General features: G+C 46.1%; 2 protein-coding genes across 4 annotated transcripts in view; both read left to right on the forward strand.

The window, feature by feature from the left end:
* The first annotated feature begins 1,366 nt into the window (after window positions 1-1,366).
* Window positions 1,367-16,792, forward strand: fan1 (FANCD2 and FANCI associated nuclease 1). 2 transcript variants are annotated; one of them, XM_080761073.1, is made up of 14 exons: window positions 1,367-1,474; window positions 3,772-5,532; window positions 5,618-5,758; window positions 6,369-6,579; window positions 7,388-7,618; window positions 9,052-9,183; window positions 9,586-9,694; window positions 10,218-10,337; window positions 11,204-11,368; window positions 13,167-13,320; window positions 13,757-13,860; window positions 14,294-14,488; window positions 15,441-15,569; window positions 16,191-16,792. In XM_080761073.1, exons 2-14 carry the CDS (start codon window positions 3,852-3,854, stop codon window positions 16,332-16,334), a joined length of 3,516 nt encoding a protein of 1,171 aa, XP_080617199.1. In that variant the 5' UTR covers window positions 1,367-1,474; window positions 3,772-3,851; the 3' UTR covers window positions 16,335-16,792. The 2 variants fall into 2 exon arrangements, with proteins under 2 accessions (XP_080617199.1, XP_080617200.1); XM_080761074.1 differs by lacking the exon at window positions 16,191-16,792 and having other exon boundaries at window positions 15,335-15,540.
* A 1,626-nt stretch (window positions 16,793-18,418) lies between these two features.
* The window catches only part of LOC308313772 (disintegrin and metalloproteinase domain-containing protein 10-like), a 38,329-nt gene continuing 30,031 nt past the window's right edge, over window positions 18,419-26,716 (forward strand). The window contains exons 1-6 of one of the 2 annotated variants that reach the window (XM_080761075.1): window positions 18,419-18,588; window positions 22,221-22,371; window positions 22,559-22,677; window positions 23,985-24,143; window positions 24,846-25,120; window positions 26,310-26,438. In XM_080761075.1, coding sequence (XP_080617201.1) covers window positions 18,507-18,588; window positions 22,221-22,371; window positions 22,559-22,677; window positions 23,985-24,143; window positions 24,846-25,120; window positions 26,310-26,438 — 915 coding nt within the window. In that variant the 5' untranslated portion in view covers window positions 18,419-18,506. The remainder of the gene's footprint in view (window positions 18,589-22,220; window positions 22,372-22,558; window positions 22,678-23,984; window positions 24,144-24,845; window positions 25,121-26,309; window positions 26,439-26,716) is intronic. The other variant, XM_080761076.1, reaches the window with a different exon arrangement.

A 26,716-nucleotide genomic window follows, 5' to 3' on the forward strand; every position in this document is an offset into this window, starting at 1 on the left:
AACATGTGTAGGGGCAATACGGATCACAATATCCACCCTGGAACATGTGTAGAGGCAATACGGATCGCATTATCCACCCTGGAACATGTGTATAGGCAATACAGATCACATTATCCACCCTGGAACATGTGTAGAGGCAATACAGCCCACAATATCGAGCAGTGTTCCTCCAGCAGATATAAGCTGAAAAAATAAGATTTACGTTGGACGATGTCTTCAAAATAAGAGTACACTCTCTAGAGAAAACGGAATCCATTGGAAAAACGATTCGTTTGCACAATAAAATGATAAATTAAGTATTTGAACGATGCTCTATAACAGATACACGGGCAACTGGCGGCCCGGGGGCCACATGCGGCCCCCACCATCACTCTAATGCGACGACAGGTTAATATCGGATATTGATTTCAGCTGTTAATTCCAAACATGACTCGCTTTAATTAATTCAGTCTATGTATGTAGCTGAATGACAAGTATTTTGTCTGTGTTTTATTGTGTTTTTTTTATGTCCAATGTATTTGCATTTAAGTTCATAAAGTTAACATATGAACAAATGTTACTTTGCAGGATTCAATTAAAAAATAGCAAGCAAAATAAATCAGGATTTAAATTCAAATATAGCCACAAAAAAAACTCAAAACTGGAGTGTAACCCTAAAACCTAAGCCTATTTTAGACAAAAAGAAGAAAAAAAATACAATCTTATTCTGAAGGCAACCGGAAACCTTCTTTCTGCTCGCTCATGAACAGGAAGTATAATTCGTGTTCACAGAACAGAGCTGAAACAACGTATAGAACCATATAAATATATAACTAATGAGATATTACATATTAATATATAAAACACTATTCTGATATGTGGTAAATATTTAAGAGAATAATCCTTTCATTATTAATTCATTTTTTTCAGGTTTCTCTTGAGTCTTTGTGCACAATTTACACAATTATACCTACTTGCCCTAAATATTAAAAACAACAACAACAAAGTATTTTTTTTTAGGTTAAGTATTTCTTGCGTGCGTTTGCGTGTGCGTGTGCGTGTGCGTGTGTGAGAGAGATGGTTAAATGGTGCATTTATATAGCGCCTTTATCCAAGGCGTTTACATAGATTGTGCATTACATTCACCCATTCATACACCGATGGCAGCGGAAACCATGCAAGGCACCAACTAGCACATGGGGAGCAATTAGGGGTTCAGTGTCTTGCTCAAGGACACTTCGACAGTAACTCTGGGGGAGCCCGGGTTCGAACTGGCAACCTTGCGGTTGCCCATCCAGGCACTCTACCCCTGAGCCACCGCCGCCCCGGAGATCCATTACTCCTGGCTGTTCGGTGATCTGCTATGTGGTCTGTGTGTAGAAACCATGGCTGCAGTTGAAGCAGTTGAAGTCTGTTTACAAACATCCTGATGATGTTTATAACTTTAATATGAATTAAATCGCAGATCTGTAAACAGGCGGAACGTCTCCAACAGGTCAGTTCTTTATCATCATGAGCACAGATTAATAAGCTCTCTTTACTGTTGCTTTTTAAACCTGTCATGTTCTCACTACGCTGTGTGTGCGTGTGTGTGCGTGTGTGTGTGTGTGTGTGTGTGTGTGCGTGCGTGTGTGCTCTCTCTGCTGTTAGTTTTTATCGTCTTAATGCTACTGTGTTTTTATGCTACGTTTGTGTTTATATCTTATTCTTTTTTGCCCTGTAATTAAGCATGCAAGCTAACTTTACTGAGCTAAACCAACTGCCTGTCACTACATGTGTGTAGGTATAGTGACCAAATGGACCCACAGGTCTGTAACTTGAGTGTAACAAATTTGAACATGTGGGGTTAATTTGGTTCCATCTGTGCACTCTCATAGTTACAGACCCGTAAGGGTCCATTTTGTTCCATCTGCGCACTCTCATAGTTACAGACCCGTAAGGGTCCATTTGGTTCCATGTGTTACACTCTGAGAGTTACAGACCCGTAAGGGTCCATTTGGTTCCATGTGTTACACTCTGATAGTTACAGACCCGTAAGGGTCCATTTGGTTCCATGTGTTACACTCTGAGAGTTACAGACCCGTAAGGATCCATTTGGTAGGCATACCATATTCTGAATGTGCGCGTGCACGTGCGCATGCATGTCGTGGATGTGCATGTGTCGTGCGTGTGCGGTTCTGTTTGAATTACATTCATTTGTCAAAAAGGTTTGGCTCCTAAATTTGATCAAATATGCTCTATATTAGTTATGTATTTATTTAAAGCAGTGGCTCTCAAAGGTGTGATCCAGGGACCCTCATGGTTCCTTGAGGGGGCTGATCTACATCCACACGTGAGCTTGTAAATCGGCTATATTGAACTATTCAAAAATGTTTTTGTTTCAAAATAGGGCCTTAAATATCTTCAGATGGGGTATCGTGGACGTCAGCAAGGGCATGCTGTCACAACGGGTTCCTAACGCCAAATAAAATGTCTTCAGTTCTGACCTAAGTCTCCTGAGGAGAAGTCTGAGGCATGTCCTGGACGCGTTATTACCACCAACGTTCAAGGAGGAAAACATGGACATGGAGTGTAACACATGGACCCAAATGGACCCTTACAGGTCTGTAACTCTGAGAGTGTACAAATGGAACCAAATCATGGACCCTTACAGGTCTGTAACTCTGAGAGTGTACTAGTACAAATGGAACCAAATGGACCCTTTTATAACTTTTAACTCTGATACTGTACAAATGGAATCAAATGGGACTCTTATGGGTCCATCTGGTTTTACTCTCAGAGTTATGGGGGTCCTTGAAATTAAAAAGTTTAAGAACCTGTATGCAATGGCGTATCTCTTGTAAAAAGAGAGACCAGCCTATTCTCCAAACCATTATCTTATTCTTTGCTAGGTTGTACAAAATATAATTTAATTTGCAGGACTCACCTCGCGCACAGCTGCCTTGTCTGTGTTGTTGACATGACATGGGCTTGCAGGACAGAACTTTTATTTGTGACAGACACATAGTTCCTTTGCAGACAATACAATCTGCTTCTCATTGGTCAGTCACAAAGCTAAGAAAACAGTAGCCTACTTTTTCTGGACTTTCTCAACTCTGCTCTGCGGTCGGGACCAGTGCTGTCAGCCTCAGCGCGCAGCGCATTCAGAGTTATGAATAATACACATTCCGGGGTTCGGGCTGAAAGTCCACCTCTCACAGTGTTTTTCCACTACGAACCATTGAACGTGCATTGTAATACACATTGGTCTGAATGGTCTGTGAGCGTAGCGATACATATACAGGTGATACGTGTAAAACCCCGGACATTTGAAGGAATTTATAAACCCCCCCCGGACTGCCCGGACAGCCCCCCAAAAGAGAGTTACAGACCTGTAAGGGTCCATTTGGTTCCATGTGTTACACTCTCAGAGTTACAGACCCGTAAGGGTCCATTTGGTTCCATGTGTTACACTCTCAGAGTTGCAGACCCGTAAGGGTCCATTTGGTTCCATGTGTTACACTCTCAGAGTTACAGACCCGTAAGGGTCCATTTGGTTCCATGTGTGTCCATTTGGTTCCACACACAGGCGGTCAGATACACGGTTCTCCAGAACTGCCACAGAAGGCTCTGGCCACTAGTGGTCAAGTCCCTCACGACACAGACAGATGGTTAAAACGGGTGTTATGACAACGGGTACTGCATACTAGGTTCCCCAACTTGCATCGTTCCCAAGTAGGCCGGTGGAACACAAGGAGGGACTGGAGGTCCTCGAAATGTAACCTCTATTTCTCTTCTATCCGTTCCTTCCAGCTGTAGGAGCATATCCAGCCGTTCCTTCCAGCTATAGGATCATCTATTCCAGCTATAGTACCGTCTATTCCAGCTATAGGATGGCTGATAAACCCAGAAGATGTTTATCTTTGTCCAATAAGAGGAAAGGAACCGCTAAGCGCTCTAAAGGTTCTTTAGCTGGGGCTCCGCCCACATCGACCAGCACTCCTCCAATCACCTCCTTCTTCACCCACGCTGCTCCGCCCCCCCGGCTGGCCTGCCCACTGTGCGGCGAGCTGGTTCCGAGGTACAGCGTCAACGAACACCTCGACCTGCGCTGCCCACAGTTTGAACGGGACGGTTCTGGACCCGCTGGTCCTTCTGGACCCGCTGGTCCTTCTGGACCTGCTGCACATGTGGCCTCGTCCAGTAGAAGCTTCGTCGTGGAGCCACCAAACCTAAAGGTGTCACCCAAGATAAACCCCATCACCAACACCCCAAAACCTCACCCTACCCTTAGCAACACCACAGAACCTCACCCTACCCTTAGCAACACCACAGAACCTCACCCTACCCCCACCAGAACTCTAGAACCTCACCCTACCCCCACAAGAACTCTAGAACCTCACCCTACCCCCACCAGAACTCCAGAACCTCACCCTACCCCCACCAGAACTCCAGAACCTCACCCTACCTCCACCAGAACTCTAGAACCTCACCCTACCTCCACCAGAACTCTAGAAGCGGTGTCGCCTCCAAGCGACAGAAGCAAAGACATGGAACCCTCCACCACCACAACCAGTCCTTATTTCAAACAACGGAACTCTCAGCAAGCACTGTGCCGGGAGGTCAGCAGAACTGTGGTCAGGACCTTAGATGTGCAGGGGAGGAGCATCTCCTCCAAGGGGAGGAGCCAGGGGAGGAGCCTCTCCTCCAAGCTTTCCAGATCTATTAGTAGGAGGAAGAAGAGGAGAAGTCCTCCTGAAAGCACACAGAAACATGATGATGATGATGATGATGATGTAGTTCTGGTTGGTGTGACAGGCAAAGGCTCTGAGGCTCTGAGTCACTCCCAGAAGGAAAACCAGCTGGTCCAGAGCTTACACCATGAAGAACACAACCAACTGGTCCAGAGCTTACACCATGAAGAACACAACCAGCTGGTCCAGAGCTTACACCATGAAGAACACAACCAGCTGGTGAACCCAGCAGATCATCTCCACAAGAAACCAGAAGATCTTCATGAAGAGACCATCGTCATCCAACCCCCAGTCTCTTCTCCAAACCCTATGTCTACTTCCTCCAAACTAACAAAGAGAAAGAAGACAGAGGGATCTAGGAGCAGGACTGCTGCCTTCAGCAAGAGAGCAAGAGAGGATGAGAGAGAGTCACTCAAAAGACATGGTGAGAGAGAGTCACTCAAAAGGGACCAGTGTGACGACCAGATGAACTCGTCAGGTAATCCTCATGAGAGCTCCAATGCTTCCTCCTCCGTCTCCATCCTTGTCCCAGTCCTCCCTCCAGAGAGCTGTGCAGATAGCAGCTCAGAACCAGTCCTTACTCCAGATCACAGATCCGACCTAGTCCTCCCTCCAGAGAGCTGTGCAGATCACAGCTCAAATCCAGATGAAAGCAGCATGCCAGCGACGGACGGTAAGCTCACTGCTGACCCCTACAGGACACCCTACTACCTGCGCAACTTCCAGGCGGTCGTGGACAGTGTCCTGGACAACGAGGACGACAGACGTCTGTTCAACCACGAAGACCTGGAAGTGATAAATACCTTTAAGATGCTATCAGGTTAGTAAACATAGTTATCAGGTTAGTAAACATGGAGTTATCAGGCTATCCTTGTTGTATCCTTGTTGTATCCTTGTTGCCATAGCGACCGCCCAGAAGCTGTACGTCAGGCTGTTCCAGAGGAAAGTCAAGTGGCTGCCGGTCACCAAGCTGGAGTACGAGGAGATAAGCTCTGACCTGGGGTCAGTTGTTGTGGAGCTGGTGGAGGCTGCCTTCCTACAGACAGGTAACTACGGTCTCTGACCTGGGGTCAGTTGTTGTGGAGCTGGTGGAGGCTGCCTTCCTACAGACGGGTAACTACTGTCTCTGACCTGGGGTCAGTTGTTGTGGAGCTGGACCAAAGAAACTCAAGCAGGGTTAAATTGTTTCATTGTTCGTTCATATTATTTGTTTTTGTGTTGGACCTGCATGAGGTCATTGTTCATAATGATGTCACACAGAGCTGGACCTGCATGAGGTCATTGTTTATAATGATGTCACACAGAGCTGGACCTGCATGAGGTCATTGTTCATAATGATGTCACACAGAGCTGGACCTCCATGAGGTCATTGTTTATAATGATGTCATAATGATGTCACACAGAGCTGGACCTCCATGAGGTCATTGTTTATAATGATGTCACACAGAGCTGGACCTCCATGAGGTCATTGTTCATAATGATGTCACACAGAGCTGGACCTCCATGAGGTCATTGATCATAATGATGTCATAATGATGTCACACAGAGCTGGACCTCCATGAGGTCATTGTTTATAATGATGTCATAATGATGTCACACAGAGCTGGACCTCCATGAGGTCATTGTTTATAATGATGTCATAATGATGTCACACAGAGCTGGACCTCCATGAGGTCAGGGACGTTCTGGACCTTCTGTCGGCGCCGCAGCTCAAAGCCCTGGCTAAGACCTTCCACCTGGGGGCGACGGGGAGCACCAACAGACGTCTGCTGACGGACGCGCTGCTCCGTCTGAGCGCCCAGAAGTCGCTGTTCTCTCGCAGCGCTGCTGCAGGGAACGACAGCGTCCGAGATGTCCTCCTCAGAAGGTAGAGATTAGACTGTCCTCCTCAGAAGGTAGAGATTAGACTGTCCTCCTCAGAAGGTAGAGATTAGACTGTCCTCCTCAGAAGGTAGAGATTAGACTGTCCTCCTCAGAAGGTAGAGATTAGACTGTCCTCCTCAGAAGGTAGAGATTAGACTGTCCTCCTCAGAAGGTAGAGATTAGACTGTCCTCCTCAGAAGGGACTGAAATAAGACTGTCCTCCTCAGAAGGTAGAGATTAGACTGTCCTCCTCAGAAGGTACTGAAATAAGACTTTCCTCCTCAGAAGGGACTGAAATAAGACTGTCCTCCTCAGAAGGTAGAGATTTGAGTTAAAAGTGTTTGCTCTGAAAAAATATATTCAAAGAAAAAGGGGTTAATGTATTACTGTTACAATTCATTAGAAGTCAGTATAAGTGTTCACTTCAAGGGAAAAGGCCCGCTCAACTCAGACAGTCTCATAAAGGTTCAGGCGTGTGCTTAATGCAGATTCAAAGAGAACATGTAGAAAATGAATACAATCCGCACTCTCAATCGAGTAAGAATCTTTGTTTAATAATGACAGTGCTCCGCAGCAGCAGTCGTACCAGACAGACAAACGCGTTTCGGCGCGCAGGCCCTTCGTCAGTGTCAGAATTGGCCTATTTTGAGCTGCTGCTCAAACACTATCATTAAACAAAGACTCTTACTCGACTGAGAGTGCACATTTTATTAATTTTCTATAAGTCAGTATAAGTGGTCATTGTTTCAACCAACCAACCAATCAATCAATCAATCAATCAACCAGTCAATCAATCCTCCTGTGTCCTGAAGGGCCAATCAGCTGGCGGGCCCCTCCGTCCGTCTCCATGACGACCCCCGGCTGGTGTTCCGTCGCCTGCTCCTCCTCTTCTCTCTGACGGACGGCGAGGAGGAGGAGGAGGGGCGTCAGGGACCCCCGCTGTGGACCACCATGCTGATGGTCAGCTCTGGACGTCTGGCCTTCCCTCACTACAGCGTCCGGAGATGTACCAGACTGTTCCTGGACAGAGAGGAGCTCCTGAGGTAAGAGATCTACCAGACTGTTCCTGGACAGAGAGGAGCTTCTGAGGTAAGTCCGGAGATGTACCAGACTGTTCCTGGACAGAGAGGAGCTCCTGAGGTAAGTCCAGAGATGTACCAGACTGTTCCTGGACAGAGAGGAGCTCCTGAGGTCAGTCCAGAGATGTACCAGACTGTTCCTGGACAGAGAGGAGCTCCTGAGGTAAGTCCAGAGATGTACCAGACTGTTCCTGGACAGAGAAGACCTTCTGAGGTAAGTCCAGAGATGTACCAGACTGTTCCTGGACAGACAGGACCTCCTGAGGTAAGAGATGTACCAGACTGTTCCTGGACAGAGAGGAGCTCCTGTGGTAAGTCCAGAGATGTACCAGACTGTTCCTGGACAGACAGGAGCTCCTGAGGTAAGTCCAGAGATGTACCAGACTGTTCCTGGACAGACAGGACCTCATGAGGTAAGAGATGTACCAGACTGTTCCTGGACAGAGAGGAGCTCCTGTGGTAAGTCCAGAGATGTACCAGACTGTTCCTGGACATAGAGGACTTCCTGAGGTAAGAGATGTACCAGACTGTTCCTGGACAGAGAGGAGCTTCTGAGGTAAGTCCAGAGATGTACCAGACTGTTCCTGGACAGAGAGGAGCTTCTGAGGTAAGTCCAGAGATGTACCAGACTGTTCCTGGACAGAGAAGACCTTCTGAGGTAAGTCCAGAGATGTACCAGACTGTTCCTGGACAGAGAGGAGCTCCTGTGGTAAGTCCAGAGATGTACCAGACTGTTCCTGGACAGAGAGGAGCTCCTGTGGTAAGTCCAGAGATGTACCAGACTGTTCCTGGACAGACAGGAGCTCCTGAGGTAAGTCCAGAGATGTACCAGACTGTTCCTGGACAGAGAGGAGCTCCTGTGGTAAGTCCAGAGATGTACCAGACTGTTCCTGGACAGAGAGGAGCTCCTGAGGTAAGTCCAGAGATGTACCAGACTGTTCCTGGACAGAGAAGACCTTCTGAGGTCAGTCCAGAGATGTACCAGACTGTTCCTGGACAGAGAGGAGCTCCTGAGGTAAGTCCAGAGATGTACCAGACTGTTCCTGGACAGACAGGAGCTCCTGAGGTAAGTCCAGAGATGTACCAGACTGTTCCTGGACAGAGAAGACCTCCTGAGATAACCAGCATTAAGGGGTTAATACCAAAACATGCCCAGGAGATATTACTGGGCATCCTCTTGAATTCTTAAGAGGTGAGTCCAGTCTAAGAGGTGAGTCCAGTCCAAGAGGTGAGTCCAGTCTAAGAGGTGAGTCCAGTCTAAGAGGTGAGTCCAGTCTAAGAGGTGAGTCCAGTCTAAGAGGTGAGTCCAGGCTACTAATAATCAGTTGAGAAAAAACGTTTACTGACGAAACCACGTTCAGCCAAAAATCACTATTTATATCTATATTTATTAACAGGTATGAGGCAGCAGTCCACGCCCAGCAGGAAGTGAGGTCATCAATGCAGGCGGGGCAGTGGGAGGAGTCTCTGGAGCTCTACTGTGCTGCTAAAAGAAGCTGGCAGCGAATCAGAGACACCCAGGACCTCAGGTGACTCAGGTGACAGGGGGCTCTATCTGTGTTGTAACTGTAGTGTCTCCATTCAGCCACCAGGAGGCTCTATCTGTGTTTGCGAACGCAATGAGCACTTACTATGAGACCTAGCAGATCATGTCTGTGTGTCTGTGTGTGTGTGTGTCTGTGTGTGTGTCCCCCCTTTGTGCCCATATATGGAGCTGCTTTGTGCCCATGATGCAATACACTCCATATTTGGACGTATAGCTGCTTTGGGGACTCCTTATATGGTTATGGCTGAGTCATGGTGAATTGTTATTGCAATTTACGATCTGCGTTCGCTTCCCGCGTTTGCGCGTCTTACTCGTGTAACTGTAGTGTCTCCATTCAGCCACCAGGAGGCTCTATCTGTGTTGTAACTGTAGTGTCTCCATTCAGCCACCAGGAGGCGTTCCCTGTGTTTCTACGCTGTTTCACCACAGGAAGTGTTTACACTCGTATTATCTCCAGAGGAGTCGACGTCCTGCAACGGCTGCGGCGATACCAGGTCAGAGTTTACACACAACACGCAACACGCTACACAACACAACACGCAACACAACACGTAGCATGTACACGCTACACAACACGCTACACAACACGTAGCATGTACACGCTACACAACACGCTACACAACACGTAGCATGTACACGCTACACAACACCCACACGCAACACAACACGTAGTCCTACACGCTACACAACACGCTACACAACACGCTACACAACACGCACACACTACACAACACGCACAAGCAACACAACACGTAGCACGTACACGCTACACAACACGCTACACAACACGCACACGCTACACAACACGCACAAGCAACACAACACGTAGCACGTACACGCTACACAACACGCTACACACACACAACATGCACACGCAACATGGATACGCTACACAACACGCAACACACAATACAAGACGCAACACACACACACACACACACAGCACGCATGCTATTTATTGATAATGATTAAATGGTTCATTATGTGATTAATTAATGATTAAATGATGTTCAACAGGAAGCCGTCAGTGAGCTGAGGGCTCTACTGGCTCAGAGTGTTTACTGTCTGGACAGCAGAGGGCGCTGGTGGGACAGGCTGGCATTGAACCTGCAGCAGCATCTCAAACTACCTGAACTGGTGTGTTAATTAACCTCAAACTACCTGAACTGGTGTGGTAATTAACCTCAAACTACCTGAACAGGTGTGTTAATTAACCTCAAACTACCTGAACAGGTGTGGTAATTAACCTCAAACTACCTGAACTGGTGTGTTAATTAACCTCAACTACATGAACATGTAAATACACTTGACGCCTTTATTCTGAAAAATTCCCCGGTGAAAAAAGTGTTGTTAACCTGCAGCAGCATCTCAAACTACCTGAACACTGAACAGGTAGTTTAGCCTGAACACTGTTTAATCTCAAACTACCTGAACACTGAACACGTAGTTTAGCCTGAACACTGTTTCATCTCAAACTACCTGAACACTGAACACGTAGTTTAGCCTGAACACTGTTTCATCTCAAACTACCTGAACACTGAACACGTAGTTTAGCCTGAACACTGTTTCATTTCAAACTACGGTTTAGGTTTAGTAAACTCTCGTCCTCAGGCTGTACTAGTGGCCATCAGTCAGGGTCTCAGGTTTAGTGAACAGCGTCTCAGAGAGTCAGGGTTAGTAAACAGGGTCTCAGAGTCAGGGTTAGTAAACAGGGTCTCAGGGTTAGTAAACAGGGTCTCAGGGTTAGTAAACAGGGTCTCAGGTTTAGTGAACAGCGTCTCAGAGAGTCAGGGTTAGTAAACAGGGTCTCAGAGTCAGGGTTAGTAAACAGGGTCTCAGGTTTAGTGAACAGCGTCTCAGAGAGTCAGGGTTAGTAAACAGGGTCTCAGAGTCAGGGTTAGTAAACAGGGTCTCAGGGTTAGTAAACAGGGTCTCAGGGTTAGTAAACAGGGTCTCAGGGTTAGTAAACAGGGTCAGTAAACAGGGTCTCTGGTTGTCCTCAGGCCATCGAAGCCATCGGTCAGGGTCTCGGGGACCCCCTGGTGAGGGCCGCTCATCGTCTCTCTCTCCACCAGAGGGCCGTCCGGATGATGGAGTCTCCTTCCTTTAAGAAGCTTCGCCCACAGCTCAGAGCCCTGCCCACTGTCAGCGTACAGGACGTCCCACACGTGAGTCACGTGACTGTTTAAGCTCCGCCCACATGTGAGTCACATCACATGACCCATCAATTCACTGGTAGACGGGTTTCTGAACTTCCCACAGCCCTCCTATGAGACAAAGACTGGTTTCTGAACTGCCCACAGCCCTCCTTTGAGACAGACGGGTTTCTGAACTGCCCACAGCCCTCCTATGAGACACAGACTGGTTTCTGAACTGCCCACAGCCCTCCTTTGAGACAAAGACTGGTTTCTGAACTGACCACAGCCCTCCTATGAGACAAATACTGGTTTCTGAACTGCCCACAGCCCTCCTATGAGACACAGACTGGTTTCTGAACTGCCCACGGCCATCCTATGAGACACAGACTGGTTTCTGAACTGCCCACAGCCCTCCTATGAGACACAGACTGGTTTCTGAACCGCCCACAGCCCTCCTATGAGACACAGACTGGTTTCTGAACCGCCCACAGCCCTCCTATGAGACACAGACTGGTTTCTGAACTGACCACAGCCCTCCTATGAGAGAAAGACTGGTTTCTGAACTGACCACAGCCCTCCTATGAGACACAGACTGGTTTCTGAACTGCCCACAGCCCTCCTATGAGACACAGACTGGTTTCTGAACCATCCACAGCCCTCCTATGAGACACAGACTGGTTTCTGAACCGCCCACAGCCCTCCTATGAGACACAGACTGGTTTCTGAACTGACCACAGCCCTCCTATGAGAGAAAGACTGGTTTCTGAACTGACCACAGCCCTCCTATGAGACACAGACTGGTTTCTGAACCGCCCACAGCCCTCCTATGAGACACAGACTGGTTTCTGAACCGCCCACAGCCCTCCTATGAGACACAGACTGGTTTCTGAACTGACCACAGCCCTCCTATGAGACACAGACTGTTTTCTGAACTGCCCACAGCCCTCCTATGAGACAGACTGGTTTCTGAACTGCCCACAGCCCTCCTATGAGACACAGACTGGTTTCTGAACCATCCACAGCCCTCCTATGAGACACAGACTGGTTTCTGAACTGACCACAGCCCTCCTATGAGACACAGACTGGTTTCTGAACCGCCCACAGCCCTCCTATGAGACACAGACTGGTTTCTGAACTGACCACAGCCCTCCTATGAGACACAGACTGGTTTCTGAACCGCCCACAGCCCTCCTATGAGACACAGACTGGTTTCTGAACCGCCCACAGCCCTCCTATGAGACACAGACTGGTTTCTGAACTGACCACAGCCCTCCTATGAGACACAGACTGGTTTCTGAACCGCCCACAGCCCTCCTATGAGACACAGACTGGTTTCTGAACTGACCACAGCCCTCCTATGAGACACAGACTGGTTTCTGAACCGCCCACAGCCCTCCTATGAGACACAGACTGGTTTCTGAACCGCCCACAGCCCTCCTATGAGACACAGACTGGTTTCTGAACTGACCACAGCCCTCCTATGAGAGAAAGACTGGTTTCTGAACTGACCACAGCCCTCCTATGAGACACAGACTGGTTTCTGAACCGCCCACAGCCCTCCTATGAGACACAGACTGGTTTCTGAACCGCCCACAGCCCTCCTATGAGACACAGACTGGTTTCTGAACTGCCCACAGCCCTCCTATGAGACACAGACTGGTTTCTGAACTGCCCACAGCCCTCCTATGAGACACAGACTGGTTTCTGAACCGCCCACAGCCCTCCTATGAGACACAGAGTAGAAATAAATGGTGCTATTTTATCATGAACATTAGTGAGGACAGGTTGAAAAGTGGTGAAGTGGTCCTTTAACTTGTTAACCCTTTAGGTGACAATCTGTGGACAGCTGTTTCCACATGAAGGCGGGACGGGGAAGAATGTGTTCCTCATGCAGCCACAGGGAGGCGCTGACGAGGCCACAGTCATGTGCACCGTGGAACAACTGACACTGGCACACTACCGCAGAATGGGCTTTGACCAAGGTACTATTACTATTACTGTACTGTACTGTACTGTACTGTACTGTACTGTACTGTACTGTACTGTACTGTACTGTACTGTACTGTACTGTACTTAGACATGCATGGCTTAATCTTTGAGACAAGCATTATGCTACTGGCAGGACCAATCAGGTAGGCTTCCTGTTAGCATTATGCTACTAGCAGGACCAATCAGGTAGGCTTACTGTTAGCATAATGCTACTGGCAGGACCAATCAGGAAGGCTTCCTTGTTAGCATAATTCTACTGGCAGGACCAATCAGGAAGGCTTCCTTTTAGCATTATGCTACTGGCAGGACCAATCAGGAAGGCTTCCTGTTAGCATTATGCTACTGGCAGGACCAATCAGGAAGGGTGTCACGTCACCCACTTAGAGAAGCAGAGCTCTAATCCTGGTGAATCGTGTCATGTGACAACAGGGATCCATGGAGAGGGAGGGACCTTCTCTACCTTGCTGGCTCTTCTGCTCTGGGACGTTCTCTTCATGGAGGGAGTCCCCGATGTGTTCCGAAACCCCTTCCAGGTAAACCCTACCAAGCCCCCTACCTACCAAACCCCTTCCAGGTAGATACTCCACTGTTACGTTCTTAGCTTATACACGATTCATGATAACTACTTTTTATATATGTGATGTATGACATGCTTTTGTTTTTGCTTAAATGTAAGTCGCTCTGGATCAAGAGCGTCTGCTAAATGCCTACATTGTAAATTGTATTGTTCCCCGACATGTCCTCTGGACCTGCTCACCGACGGTTTCTATTGTTTCTATTGTTCCCCAACAGACGTGTCCTCTGGACCTGCTCACCGACGGTTTCTATTGTTTCTATTGTTCTCCAACAGACGTGTCCTCTGGACCTGCTCACCGACGGTTTCTATTGTTTCTATTGTTCCCCAACAGACGTGTGAATTGGACCTGCTCACCGACGGTTTCTATTGTTTCTATTGTTCCCCAACAGACGTGTCCTCTGGACCTGCTCACCGACGGTTTCTACGCCAGCAGAAAGGAGGCGTTTGACTCGCGTGTGCAGCAGCTGGAGGAGGCGTGTGTGGAGACGTTGTGTGACATGTTGGAGGAGGTGTGGAGAACACACCAAGGAACCATGTGTTCCCTGGTGACCTGGGAGCTGTTCTCCTCCGTGCAGCAGGCCAAGGTACGGTTCTCCTCTCTAGATGTTCTCCTCTGAGCAGCAGGCCAAGGTACGGTTCTTCTCTCTAAGGTATGGTTCTCCTCTGAGCAGCAGGCTAAGGTATGGTTCTCCTCTGTGCAGCAGGCTAAGGTACGGTTCTCCTCTGTGCAGCAGGCTAAGGTACGGTTCTCCTCTCTAAGGTACGGTTCTCCTCTGTGCAGCAGGCTAAGGTACGGTTCTCCTCTGTGCAGCAGGCTATGGTACGGTTCTCTGTGCAGCAGGCTAAGGTACGGTTCTCCTCTGAGCAGCAGGCTAAGGTACGGTTCTCCTCTGTGCAGCAGGCTAAGGTACGGTTCTCCTCTGTGCAGCAGGCTATGGTACGGTTCTCTGTGCAGCAGGCTAAGGTACGGTTCTCCTCTGAGCAGCAGGCTAAGGTACGGTTCTCCTCTGTGCAGCAGGCTAAGGTACGGTTCTCCTCTGTGCAGCAGGCTAAGGTACGGTTCTCCTCTGTGCAGCAGGCTAAGGTACGGTTCTCCTCTGTGCAGCAGGCTAAGGTACGGTTCTCCTCTGTGGAGCAGGCTAAGGTATGGTTCTCCTCTGTGCAGCAGGCTAAGGTACGGTTCTCCTTTGTGGAGCAGGCTAAGGTACGGTTCTCCTCTGTGCAGCAGGCTAAGGTACGGTTCTCCTCCGTGCAAGAGGCCAAGGTTAAATGTGAATGCAAATAAAGATTTTAAATGTGTGCGTGCGTGTGTTCGTGTGCACAGGGTGTGGTGTGCTGTCTAGGAGGCGTGTTCTTAGCGTGTGTTCGTGTGCACAGGGTGTGGTGTGCTGTCTAGGAGGCGTGTTCTTTGCGTGTGTTCGTGTGCACAGGGTGTGGTGTGCTGTCTGGGAGGCGTGTTCTTAGCGTGTGTTCGTGTGCACAGGGTGTGGTGTGCTGTCTGGGAGGCGTGTTCTTAGCGTGTGTTCGTGTGCACAGGGTGTGGTGTGCTGTCTGGGAGGCGTGTTCTTAGCAGGGATGATGAAGAGGATGATGAAGGACTACAGACACCGTCGAGGAGGTTTACCCGATCTGATCGTTTGGAACTCTAGAACCTCCGACTATAAGGTTATTATTATTAGTAGTATTATTAGTATTTTTAACTCTAGAACCTCCGACTATAAGGTTAATATTATTATTATTAGTATTATTAGTATTATTAACTCTAGAACCTCCGACTATAAGGTTATTATTATTATTAGTATTATTAACTCTAGAACCTCCGACTATAAGGTTATTATTATTATTATTATTATTATTATTAGTATTATTAACTCTAGAACCTCCGACTATAGAGCGTCGCAGTCCCGCCCCCTTTCATGACGACGCCAGGCCCAGGAAATGAATCCCAATGCATTTTTCCCTCATAGGCATTTCAAAACGTATTTATTTAAAGACCTTTTAAGCGTCGTACGAAGCCAACTCTTGTCGTGACAAATCATGAAACTAATTATCACTAATTATTTGTTCAGCCCGAAATTTTTTGTTTGTTGTCACGACAAGAGTTGTCTTTGTCCAGCGGCGTATAAACGTCTTATAAATAAATACTTTCTGAAAAGACTATGAGAAACGGGGATTTCTTTTCCGGGTCTCTTGAGCGGGCGGGACTGCGACGCTCTATAAGCTGGTGGAGGTGAAGGGACCCAGCGACTGTGCTGATTGGTTAATGTTTGATTGATTGATTGACAGCTGGTGGAGGTGAAGGGACCCACCGACCGCCTGTCTCAGAAGCAGCAGATCTGGTTGGACGAGCTGACGGCGCTCGGAGCTCAGGTGGAGGTTTGCCATGTGACCTCTCAGGGCGCCAGAGGGGGAGGAGCCTGTGTGGAGTGATGACCCCGAGACCACGCCCCTCAGAGCGACTGTCCAAACGTCGGAAGCGGCCACTGCTGCTCCCTACTGGCCAAAAGTGGAACTGCAGCACGTTCCTGGAGGTGGACGGACGTTCAGTGACGTCATGTGCGGGGACTACAAATGTCACGCCCCCAAAAGAGACGGCGGGCCCACTTCATGTCCGTTAGGACTACAAATGTCACGCCCCCAAAGGAGATGGCGGCCCCACTTCATGTCCATTAGAACTACAAATGTCACGCCCCCAAATGAGACGCCGGTCCCAGTTCATGTCCGTTAGAACTACAAATGTCACACCCCCAAAGGAGACGGCGGCCCCACTTCATGTCCGTTAGAACTACAAATGTCACGCCCCCAAATGAGACGCCGGTCCCAGTTCATGTCCGTTAGAACTACAAATGTCACGCCGGTCCCAGTTCATGTCCGTTAGAACTACAAATGTCACGCCCCCAAATGAGACGCCGGTCCCAGTTCATGTCCGTTAGAACTACAAATGTCACGCCCCCAAATGAGACGCCGGTCCCAGTTCATGTCCGTTAGAACTACAAATGTCACGCCCCCAAATGAGACGCCGGTCCCAGTTCATGTCCGTTAGAACGCTGTAACTGCAGCTGTCAATGCAATCCCTGAGAATTTCACTTCCATTACTGAGGCTGTAGCGATTTTTCTTGTCTTCTAATAAAGTGTCCCATATGTTTGATTTGTCCTTTTCAATGTCACATACCTAAAGAAAAAAATAAAGAAACTGCCTCCTCCTGGCCAGCCGGGGCGCCTGATGGAGGGGAAAGGAACTGGTTGGAATAACGTGTTCCTTCCACGCGCTACGTCCAACCAGGGTAACTCCCCCCTGTCAGGTGTAAAGGAGCAACTTGGACACTCAGGCATGAAGGAAGCATGAGTTCAAGTCCGTTGCTCTCCCCTTGTCCCCCATATATGGGGACTAGGTTGGTGGAGTGTGTGTAGAGCCCAGGATCACATTAGATGATTGACACAGGGGTGAAAAATGGGTTACAAAATCGCGGGATAAAAAAATATATTCACACACTCAGATCTGCGCACAATCAATGTATTTATTTAGCAAGCTTTGGGTCTACTGACCTTCAGGCAATGTCACATACCTGCCATTAATGTACCCACAATGTACTATAATATACTCCATCAGTTTGTGAAAAGTGCTAGCATTGTAAATCAGTCAAAGTGGTCGCACTGTATATATACGTCACGGTTGCATCCCTTGAGGTTTTCAATACCCAGATATATTTGTTGTGTTTCATTTTATAGGCTATGTATTTGTGGGAAATGATTCAAACAGCATCTTGCGAGACGCATTAATACTCATCTGGAGAATTCACTAGGTCGTTGAAAATGTCAGGATATGCCTACATATCTATATGTACAGTACACGTTAGGAGTCATATTTTGCAATTTTTACAAATTGCAGCATTCAACTCCCATTTGATTTTATATGGTTATAATCTGGTTATATTTATGTGGAAAACAAGAAGAAATTATTATAACTAAAGCTAGCAAAATAAAAACTAGAATAAAAAACAGTACAGTAGTGCATCCCGTGGATGCAGAGGTCGTTGTTTTATTGCGTCCCTTAACTATAAATGTGTTTTGGGATGCAAAATGCACCCTATTTTAATAACCACGTCTCGGTGAGAAAAAGGAAGTCTAATTTATGAGATGAGAAAGAATCCCGTAATATAAATGTCTTATTGGACACAGACCTAGCATGAATTAATGCCATCTTTAAAATATAGCTGTTTTATCAGAAACAGTGACTAGATTTGAAGTAGATATAACACGTTTTAGACAGTGTGAATAAGATGGATGAGAGGCTGGTTGTTGATGGAGGAAGGCTTTATGGTTTCAGGGTAAAATAATTACCCCAGGCAGGGTGGAGAGGTGACAGGGAGGGTGTTCAGGGTAAAATAATTACCCCAGGCAGGGTGGAGAGGGGACAGGGAGGGTGTTCAGGGTAAAATAATTACCCCAGGCAGGGTGGAGACTGGAGAGGGGACAGGGAGGGTTTCAGGGTAAAATAATTACCCCAGGCAGGGTGGAGAGGGGACAGGGAGGCTGGCTGTTGATGGAGGATCAGGGATTCTTTCTTTGTTTTAACACAACAATAAACACACATGAATATTCATGAATGCTGTAAAGATGGATTTATCACCTCATGCTCTCATCAAAGCATCTTTACTGCTGTCTGTCGTTCATCTCACACAAGGTGAGTCCAAACAACAAGACGATGCTACATGCTAACGGGCTAACAGCAGATAGTTCACTGTGTAGAAACACAGCAGGATGCTACATGCTAACGGGCTAACAGCAGATAGTTCACTGTGTAGAAACACAGCAGGATGCTACATGCTAACGGGCTAACAGCAGATAGTTCACTGTGTAGAAACACAGCAGGATGCTACATGCTAACGGGATAGCAGCAGATAGTTCACTGTGTAGAAACACAGCAGGATGCTACATGCTAACGGGATAGCAGCAGCAGACTATAGGATGCTATGCTACATGGTAACGGCCCAGCTTGTTGTGAAGGGTGATTCTTGTGTGTTTTCCTCCACTCTCTGCATCCGGTGATCTCCTGACACAGACACTGATTTACTTGGAGATTCTGGACTTCCAGCTGTAGCTTTCATACATTTAGTTTGGATTGTATTGTTCCACTTTTCTGCTTTGGCAGTAATGGATGCAGGCGTATATGTATTATGTATGTCATCTCTCGGCAATGAAGCTCCTTTGAATTGAATTGAATTGAATGTAATTAATCTAGTTATTGGTGGAATGGACCAGGAGGAGAGGATGGACGTTAGTCTTGTTGTTTGTGTTAAATCTAAAAACAGCTCATTGCTGTGAGGAGATGACGCCTCCACGGTGTTATGCAGATATTAGTGACATGTCGAAATGTGTGACCCGAGAGGCTGCTTTTCGCATTGATCATATTATATTAAAACCAGTAGGCCTATTTTAAATACCATTATGATATACTAGAGGTGGTGGTGGGGGATTGCATCAAATAAAACAACAGTCCGACAACAGCTGAGCGACCCCCTGGAGTCACGGAATTCGATGGGTCACACAGTTTGGTGTAACTGCTTCATAACAACTCAATGATGAACATTATCATCTGTTAACATGTCTTCTTTATTACCGTTGACCGTGTCTTACAACTCAACTCAGTTCAAAGGAGCTTTATTGATATGAGAAAACATGCGTTTACATTAAAGCAAGTGTCAAAATACAATACAAACTGTTGAAAATGGGGAATTAAACAGTTTGAGGTACAGCATTGTGTAAACAAAGTATATACAGTTGGAGGAGGTACAGCATTGTGTAAACATAAAGTATATACAGTTGGAGGTACAGTATTGTGTAAACATAAAGTATATACAGTTGGAGGAGGTACAGCATTGTGTAAACATAAAGTATATACAGTTGGAGGTACAGCATTGTGTAAACAAAGTATATAGGCTACAGTTGTAGGTACAGCATTGTGTAAACAAAGTATATACAGTTGGAGGTACAGCATTGTGTAAACATAAAGTATATACAGTTGGAGGTACAGCATTGTGTAAACATAAAGTATATACAGTTGGAGGTACAGCATTGTGTAAACAAAGTATATACAGTTGGAGGTACAGCATTGTGTAAACATAAAGTATATACAGTTGGAGGTACAGCATTGTGTAAACATAAAGTATATACAGTTGGAGGTACAGCATTGTGTAAACAAGGTATATACAGTTGGAGGTACAGCATTGTGTAAACATAAAGTATATACAGTTGGAGGTACAGCATTGTGTAAACATAAAGTATATACAGTTGGAGGTACAGCATTGTGTAAACAGAGCTATTGCATCGTTATATGTTATTACTGTTAAGTTTATAACAGGGTATAAAGATATTTTGAAACACATTTCGTCACTTTGGGAGTAATATACGGAGAAAAAAACCACTCAGATTTAAGATGTGTTTAAAAGTAGCAGCTCTGTTTACATGTGCAGTAGGTCTACTGGGTAGTGGTACAGATAGTAGTTCTTATGGTGGTTGTATTCCATTGTTTACATGTGCAGTAGGTTACTGGGTACAGATGGTAGTTCTTAGGGTGGTTGTATTCCCTTGGCTTATTTTGTCACAGTTCATACACCTTGCTGCTGTGTTTGTACATTGTTGTATTTCTCACAATAGGTACAGGAGTGTTTTTTGTCATAGTTTCAAACTCACTGTGGATGTGTGTTATTTAAGTTTAGTAGTTAGTAGTTAGTTAGTGTTAGGGTTTGGGTGTGTGTCAGGGCCGATACATACTCCCATTTCGGCGCTGTAGTGCCGAAATGATTTCGGCTCGTCAGAAATTTTCAGTAGCACCGAAGAGCCGACTTTACGACGGTACCCGCCCCCCCGAACCTCAAATGACGTCAAATTGTAGGCTCTACAGCGCCGAAACGACTTTTATTCGGCTCTAAAATAGGAGTATGAATCGGCCCTTATACTGTCATCTCACTCATCTGTGGGAAATAACTCAGTTTGGGTGTGAGTAATCTGTGGGAAATATGTGTCTCTGATGTCAACTATACCACTAGTTACATTGTTTACATGTTTTAGACAGCATAAGCTGACACCCCTATGCTCGTGTGAGTCTAGCATTCTGAATCAGTGCTTTAATCTTTACATATGAGTGGCTTGTTAAACATGTATAAACATTACAGTTGGATATAAGTGGCTTGTTAATCATACAACATACAGGGGGCACGGTGGCACAGTCGGTGTGCTGTGGCCTCACAGCTAGAAGGTTCGATTCCCGCTGTGGGCGCTAAGGGCGCCCTAGGGTAGGTACCCTCACAAAAACATGCAGTAATCCTGGTCTCTAAACTGCCTCCCCCTGGCCAGCCTGATGGAGGGGAAAGGAACTGGTTGGAATAACGTGTTCCTTCCATGCGCTACGTCCGGCCGGGGAAACTCCCCCCTGTCAGGTGAAAAGAAGCAGCTTGGACTCCTCATGTATAGAAGGAAGCATGAGGTCAGTCTGCTGCCCCCCAGGTTGGCAGAGGAAGTGTAGCGCCCAGGATTGCATTAGATAATTGACACTGGGTGAAAAAAAATGGGTTGCAAAATCGTGGGATAAAAATTATAATCTTCCTCTGAAGTGTGAACAGAACAAAGGCTGATTGATGTGATGTTCAGCTTCATGTTTACAATGGCTCTCTTTCTGTCACACACGAGCGAACGCACACACACACACACACACACACACACACACACACACACGCACTACTGTTTAATGTAGGAAATGAAATGGGATTGTGAGCCAAATACATATTTGTATTCGGCATACAAGGATAGACATTATAAATAAATAGTATTATATTATATCACATTCCATACAGGGATAGACTGTGTGTGTGAATGGGTGAATGTAATGCACAATCTACGCAAATAGATTTGGATAAAGGCGCTATATACATGCACCATTTACCATTAAAGGGTAAGACCACTTTTTTAGAGGTTTGGGTTGTTTTCTTACCTTATTATGGGCAAACTGGTCCATTCCATGAGTTATTTCGCTCCGTTGTGTTGTTTATTAGCAATTTAAGAAATAAAAATAGTCGCTCATTGACTTCCATTGTAACGGGGGAACAGCTCTCAAAGTCACTCATTTAGCACTTTTACCATGTTTCCATGGTAACCAGGCTACTGTGTGTGTTGTTTCCATGGTAACCAGGCTACTGTGTTTGTTGTTTCCATGGTAACCAGGCTACTGTGTTTGTTGTTTCCATGGTAACCAGGCTACTGTGTTTGTTGTTTCCATGGTAACCAGGCTACTGTGTTTGTTGTTTCCATGGTAACCAGGCTACTATGGGAATCCTCTCAACAAGTATGTCCGTCACTACGAGGGTCTGTCGTACGACACGGACGAAGTACACAGTAACCACCAGAGAGCCAGGAGGGCGCTGTCGCACCACGAGCAGTTCCTGCATCTAGACTTCCACGCCCACGGCAGGTTGGTACTGTTTATCTGTTGGTTTATTTATTTATTTATTCATTCATACTACATGCAGATTGTCTGGACCAGTTCATTAATTACATGACAGTGAATGGAGCCGACATTGGAGAGAGAATAATTAATTATTATTATGATTGGAGAGACACCGCCTTATGCATTATTCATTATTATTGTGATCTTCCAGACATTTCAACCTGAGGATGAAGAGAGACACGTCGTTATTCCATCCTGACCTGAAGGTGGAGATGTCTGGAGAAGAGCTTCCTTACGATACCTCTCACATCTATACTGGACAGATCTATGGTGGGTTCTCTATGCTATCTATATCTATACTGGACAGATCTATGGTGGGTTCTCTATAGACCGATTCCGTAGCGGGTCTCATGGTCGCAGCCTACGTATTTCCTGTAGGCGGACTCGACGTAGCTGCGGGGTTTAAACCCTCACCAGGCGCACCTCTTCCACTACAGTGAACGGCAGAGTGACTGATGTTAGTTTGCCTCAAACTTTACTCCTTTACCTGCTTTTTTACTAACACTAACATTACAAAGATGCCCAGAACATCGATATGAACCTGTGTATAGTTTATGGCTGCTCCAACAGTAGTGGCAACATAAAAAAAACAAAAAACGGAATGTCTAATATCCACCGCGGTGGCTGAGACCAGAGCCATTGAGTAATGGTTGAGACGAAGCAGTGAAAGATACATAACGCCAGTCTTACCCAATACCAAATCTTTCTGTTTTATTAACACAAGGCTGCTGTACTTTATACCTCATACTTTAAATGCTTAGTATGAGGTATAAAATACAGCAGCCTTGTGTTCATAAAACAGAAAGATTGGGTATTGGGTAAGACTGAAATTATGTATCTTTCAGGACCTTTCACTGCTTTGTCTCAACCATTACTCAATGGCTCTGGTCTCAGCCACCGCGGTGGATATTTTGACATTCCGTATTTATTTATTTTTTATGTTGCCACTACTGTTGGAGCAGCCATAAACTACACAGGTTCATCTCGATGTTCTGGACATCTTTGTAATGTTAGTGTTAGTAAAAAAGCAGGTAAAAGAGTAAAGTTTGAGGCAAACTAACACCAGTCACTCTGCCGTTCACTGTAGTGGAAGAGGTGCGCCTGGTGAGGGTTTAAACCCGCAGCTACGTCGAGTCCGCCTACAGGAAATACGTAGGCTGCGACCATGAGACCCGCTACGGAATCGGTCTATACTATCTATATCTACACTGGACAGATCTATGGTGGGTTCTCTATACTATATATCTATACTGAAGAAGAGCTTCCATACGATACATCGCACATCTACACTGGATAGATCTATAGTGTCATTTCAGGGGAGAAAGGCACCCTATAGACTAAATATCTATAGTGTCATTTCAGGGTAGACTAAATGTCTACATTGTCATTTCAGGGGGAAAAGGCACCCTATAGACTAAATGTCTACATTGTCATTTCAGGGGAAAAAGGCACCCTATAGACTAAATGTCTACATTGTCATTTCAGGGGGAAAAGGCACCCTATAGACTAAATGTCTACATTGCCATTTCAGGGGGAAAAGGCACCCTATAGACTAAATGTCTACATTGTCATTTCAGGGGAAAAAGGCACCCTGAGCCACGGCTCTGTGGTGGACGGGAGGTTCGAGGGATTCATCCAGACGTTCCAGGGAACGTTCTACGTTGAGCCGGCAGAAAGACACCTGAAGGACAAGGATGTCCCGTTTCACTCTGTGATCTACCACGAAGACGACATCAGTGAGTCCAATACAGGGGGGCAGTCAGACAGATATTTTGTGAAGCCACTAAGGAAATGAAAGTTCATATAATGGCCTGTTGTGGCGCCATCACTGGACCCAGAAAAACCCATAGCCCCATAGAAGTCCATGTATTTGGGCCCAACTTCACCTAGACTGTATTACCTTAATAAACATGGTCATGAATACTTTCTGCTTCCAGTCACTAGTTTAAAGTCTCATTTCTAATGTCATAATATTCTTTTTGGAAAATTATGGTCCCATGTATAAAAAAAATGACCATAAAGTCGCGCATGTTCTGAGGGGCGTGGCTACCGTTACAGTCTATGAACGGGATCCCCCACCCACTCGAGTCAAAATAAAAACCAACGAAGAAGAAGGGGGGAAGTCCTGCCTCGTTGTCTGGGCCAGCCAATGGGCCAGCTGGGCCTGGGCCCGGATCTAGAAAGATGGCTGCCTCCATGGCAAGGACTGACACATAGAGACAGGCTTCATTTTACGTTCATGTTAGACCCGCGGAACGCTTTGTCCATATTTTTTACAGTCTACGGTCCAATACCATGTTAAATACCATGTTAAATACCATGTTAAAACTGTTTAGTAGCCAAAAACGTCAAGACGTCTAATTGCCTACTAAGTAATGGATGCCCCTTGGGAATTCAATAGTTTTTCTTTTCTTTATTCTTAATGTGCTCCTCATCAGATTATCCACATAAGTACGGACCCGAGGGAGGCTGTGCTGACAGTTCAGTGTTCGAGAGGATGAGGAAATTCCAGAATTCTGGAGTAGAAGAGCCTCTAGAACCTGCTGTAGAGAAACCTGTTGGACCTGAAGAGCCTCTAGAACCTGCTGCAGAGAAACCTGTTGGACCTGAAGAGGCTGTAGAACCTGCTGTAGAGAAACCAGTTGGACCTGAAAAACCTCCAGAACCGGCTGTAGAGCCACCTGTTGGACCTGAACAACATATAGAACCTCAGGTCTGTTTAACCCATTTTGACCTGAGATCAGATTCTACAAATGTCTTCTACATCCTGACAGTTTTCTGAAAAAGCTATGTTTCAGATTTCTCAAAAATAGCAGACCGAGTGGCGCGCTACGAATTTGGCTACATCGGCCGTTAGCCAAACTAGCCAAAAGTTGCTACATTGTGCTACATTAAGCCCCCGATTATTACGTCAATAGCGTTGAGGGCAATAAGAGGGTTAAGTGACCCTAACCCTCACTGAATATACCTTTAAGGATCTGATGCTTATTATTACTAGTGATCGACCGATATGGATCTGACCGATATGGATCTGACCGATATGGATTATCGGTCAGATCACTAATTATTACACTTGTTGAGTAAATATCTGCGAGGCGAGCAGAGCACGGCAACGCAGGCAACGTGCATACATTATGATAAATAAATATCACACTTCTAGTGTAATGTTGCTTAATTTAATGTGTTTAGAATTCTGAGACACTCTAATAATATATCAGCGCAAAATCTGTCTCGGAAGAGCTAATCTAATAATCGACTAATCAAATATACGGAAACCTTCCCCGTGTTTCTTCACTGGTCCGATCCAGAAGAACAATGAGGTTATATCTTCCCTTCTTCTCTGGAGTCCTGCCTGAGGGGGGACCAGGGGTAGAAAAATGTCGTTCCCTGATGTCATCGCTAGGGACACATGATGTCATCGCTATAGGGACACATGATGTCATCGCTAGGGACACAGTGGCTTCAGTAGGCAGGAAGTGGGAATGGCAATGAAGGACCGGTGCTTCAGTAGGCAGGAAGTGGGAGTGGCAATGAAGGACCGGGAAGTCTGGCGTGGCATTGTGGAATCCATGATCTCGACCGCGGTCGAAAATATATGATGATGAATATATCACTTTATTAGATGGATAATGTATTGATATGTTATAAAATTATATTCTATATAATAATATAACATGTTAGATAATGCATGATATGTTATGTATTCTATCAGCATTCAGAGACAGACTCTGTCCTAATGAGGAAGAAGAGGATGGTCCATGATAATGATAGTGTTATTAATTAGATAATGTATATTATATTTAATGTGTTTTTGCAGACAGACTCTGTCCTAATGAGGAAGAGGAAGATGGTTCATTATAATGATAGTGTTATTAGATAGATAATGTATATTATATTTTTAGCAGACAGACTCTGTCCTAATGAGGAAGAGGAGGATGGTTCAGGTGGAGAAGAACACCTGTCAGCTCTTCATCCAGACCGACCATCTGTTCTACAAATACTATCACACCAGGGAGGCTGTGATCGCCCAGGTACGCACGCACTACACACACCCCTCTTCCACATACACACTACACACACACACACTACACACACCCCTCTTCCACATACACACTACACACACACACACTACACACACCCCTCTTCCACATAATGTATATTGTATGTTATTGAATTGTTGCGACCGCTGCTCCAAAGTTATTAGTGCAGCCGCACATTCCATATGTTGATCTGACCTCATCAAACCCTGATGTACACTCAAGACACGCTCCATATATGGCCAGTGTAGGATTCATTCCATGTTGGTCTG

This window comes from Protomyctophum bolini, assembly GCF_963924005.1.
Source record: "Protomyctophum bolini genome assembly, chromosome: 4".
Taxonomy (NCBI): domain Eukaryota; kingdom Metazoa; phylum Chordata; class Actinopteri; order Myctophiformes; family Myctophidae; genus Protomyctophum; species Protomyctophum bolini.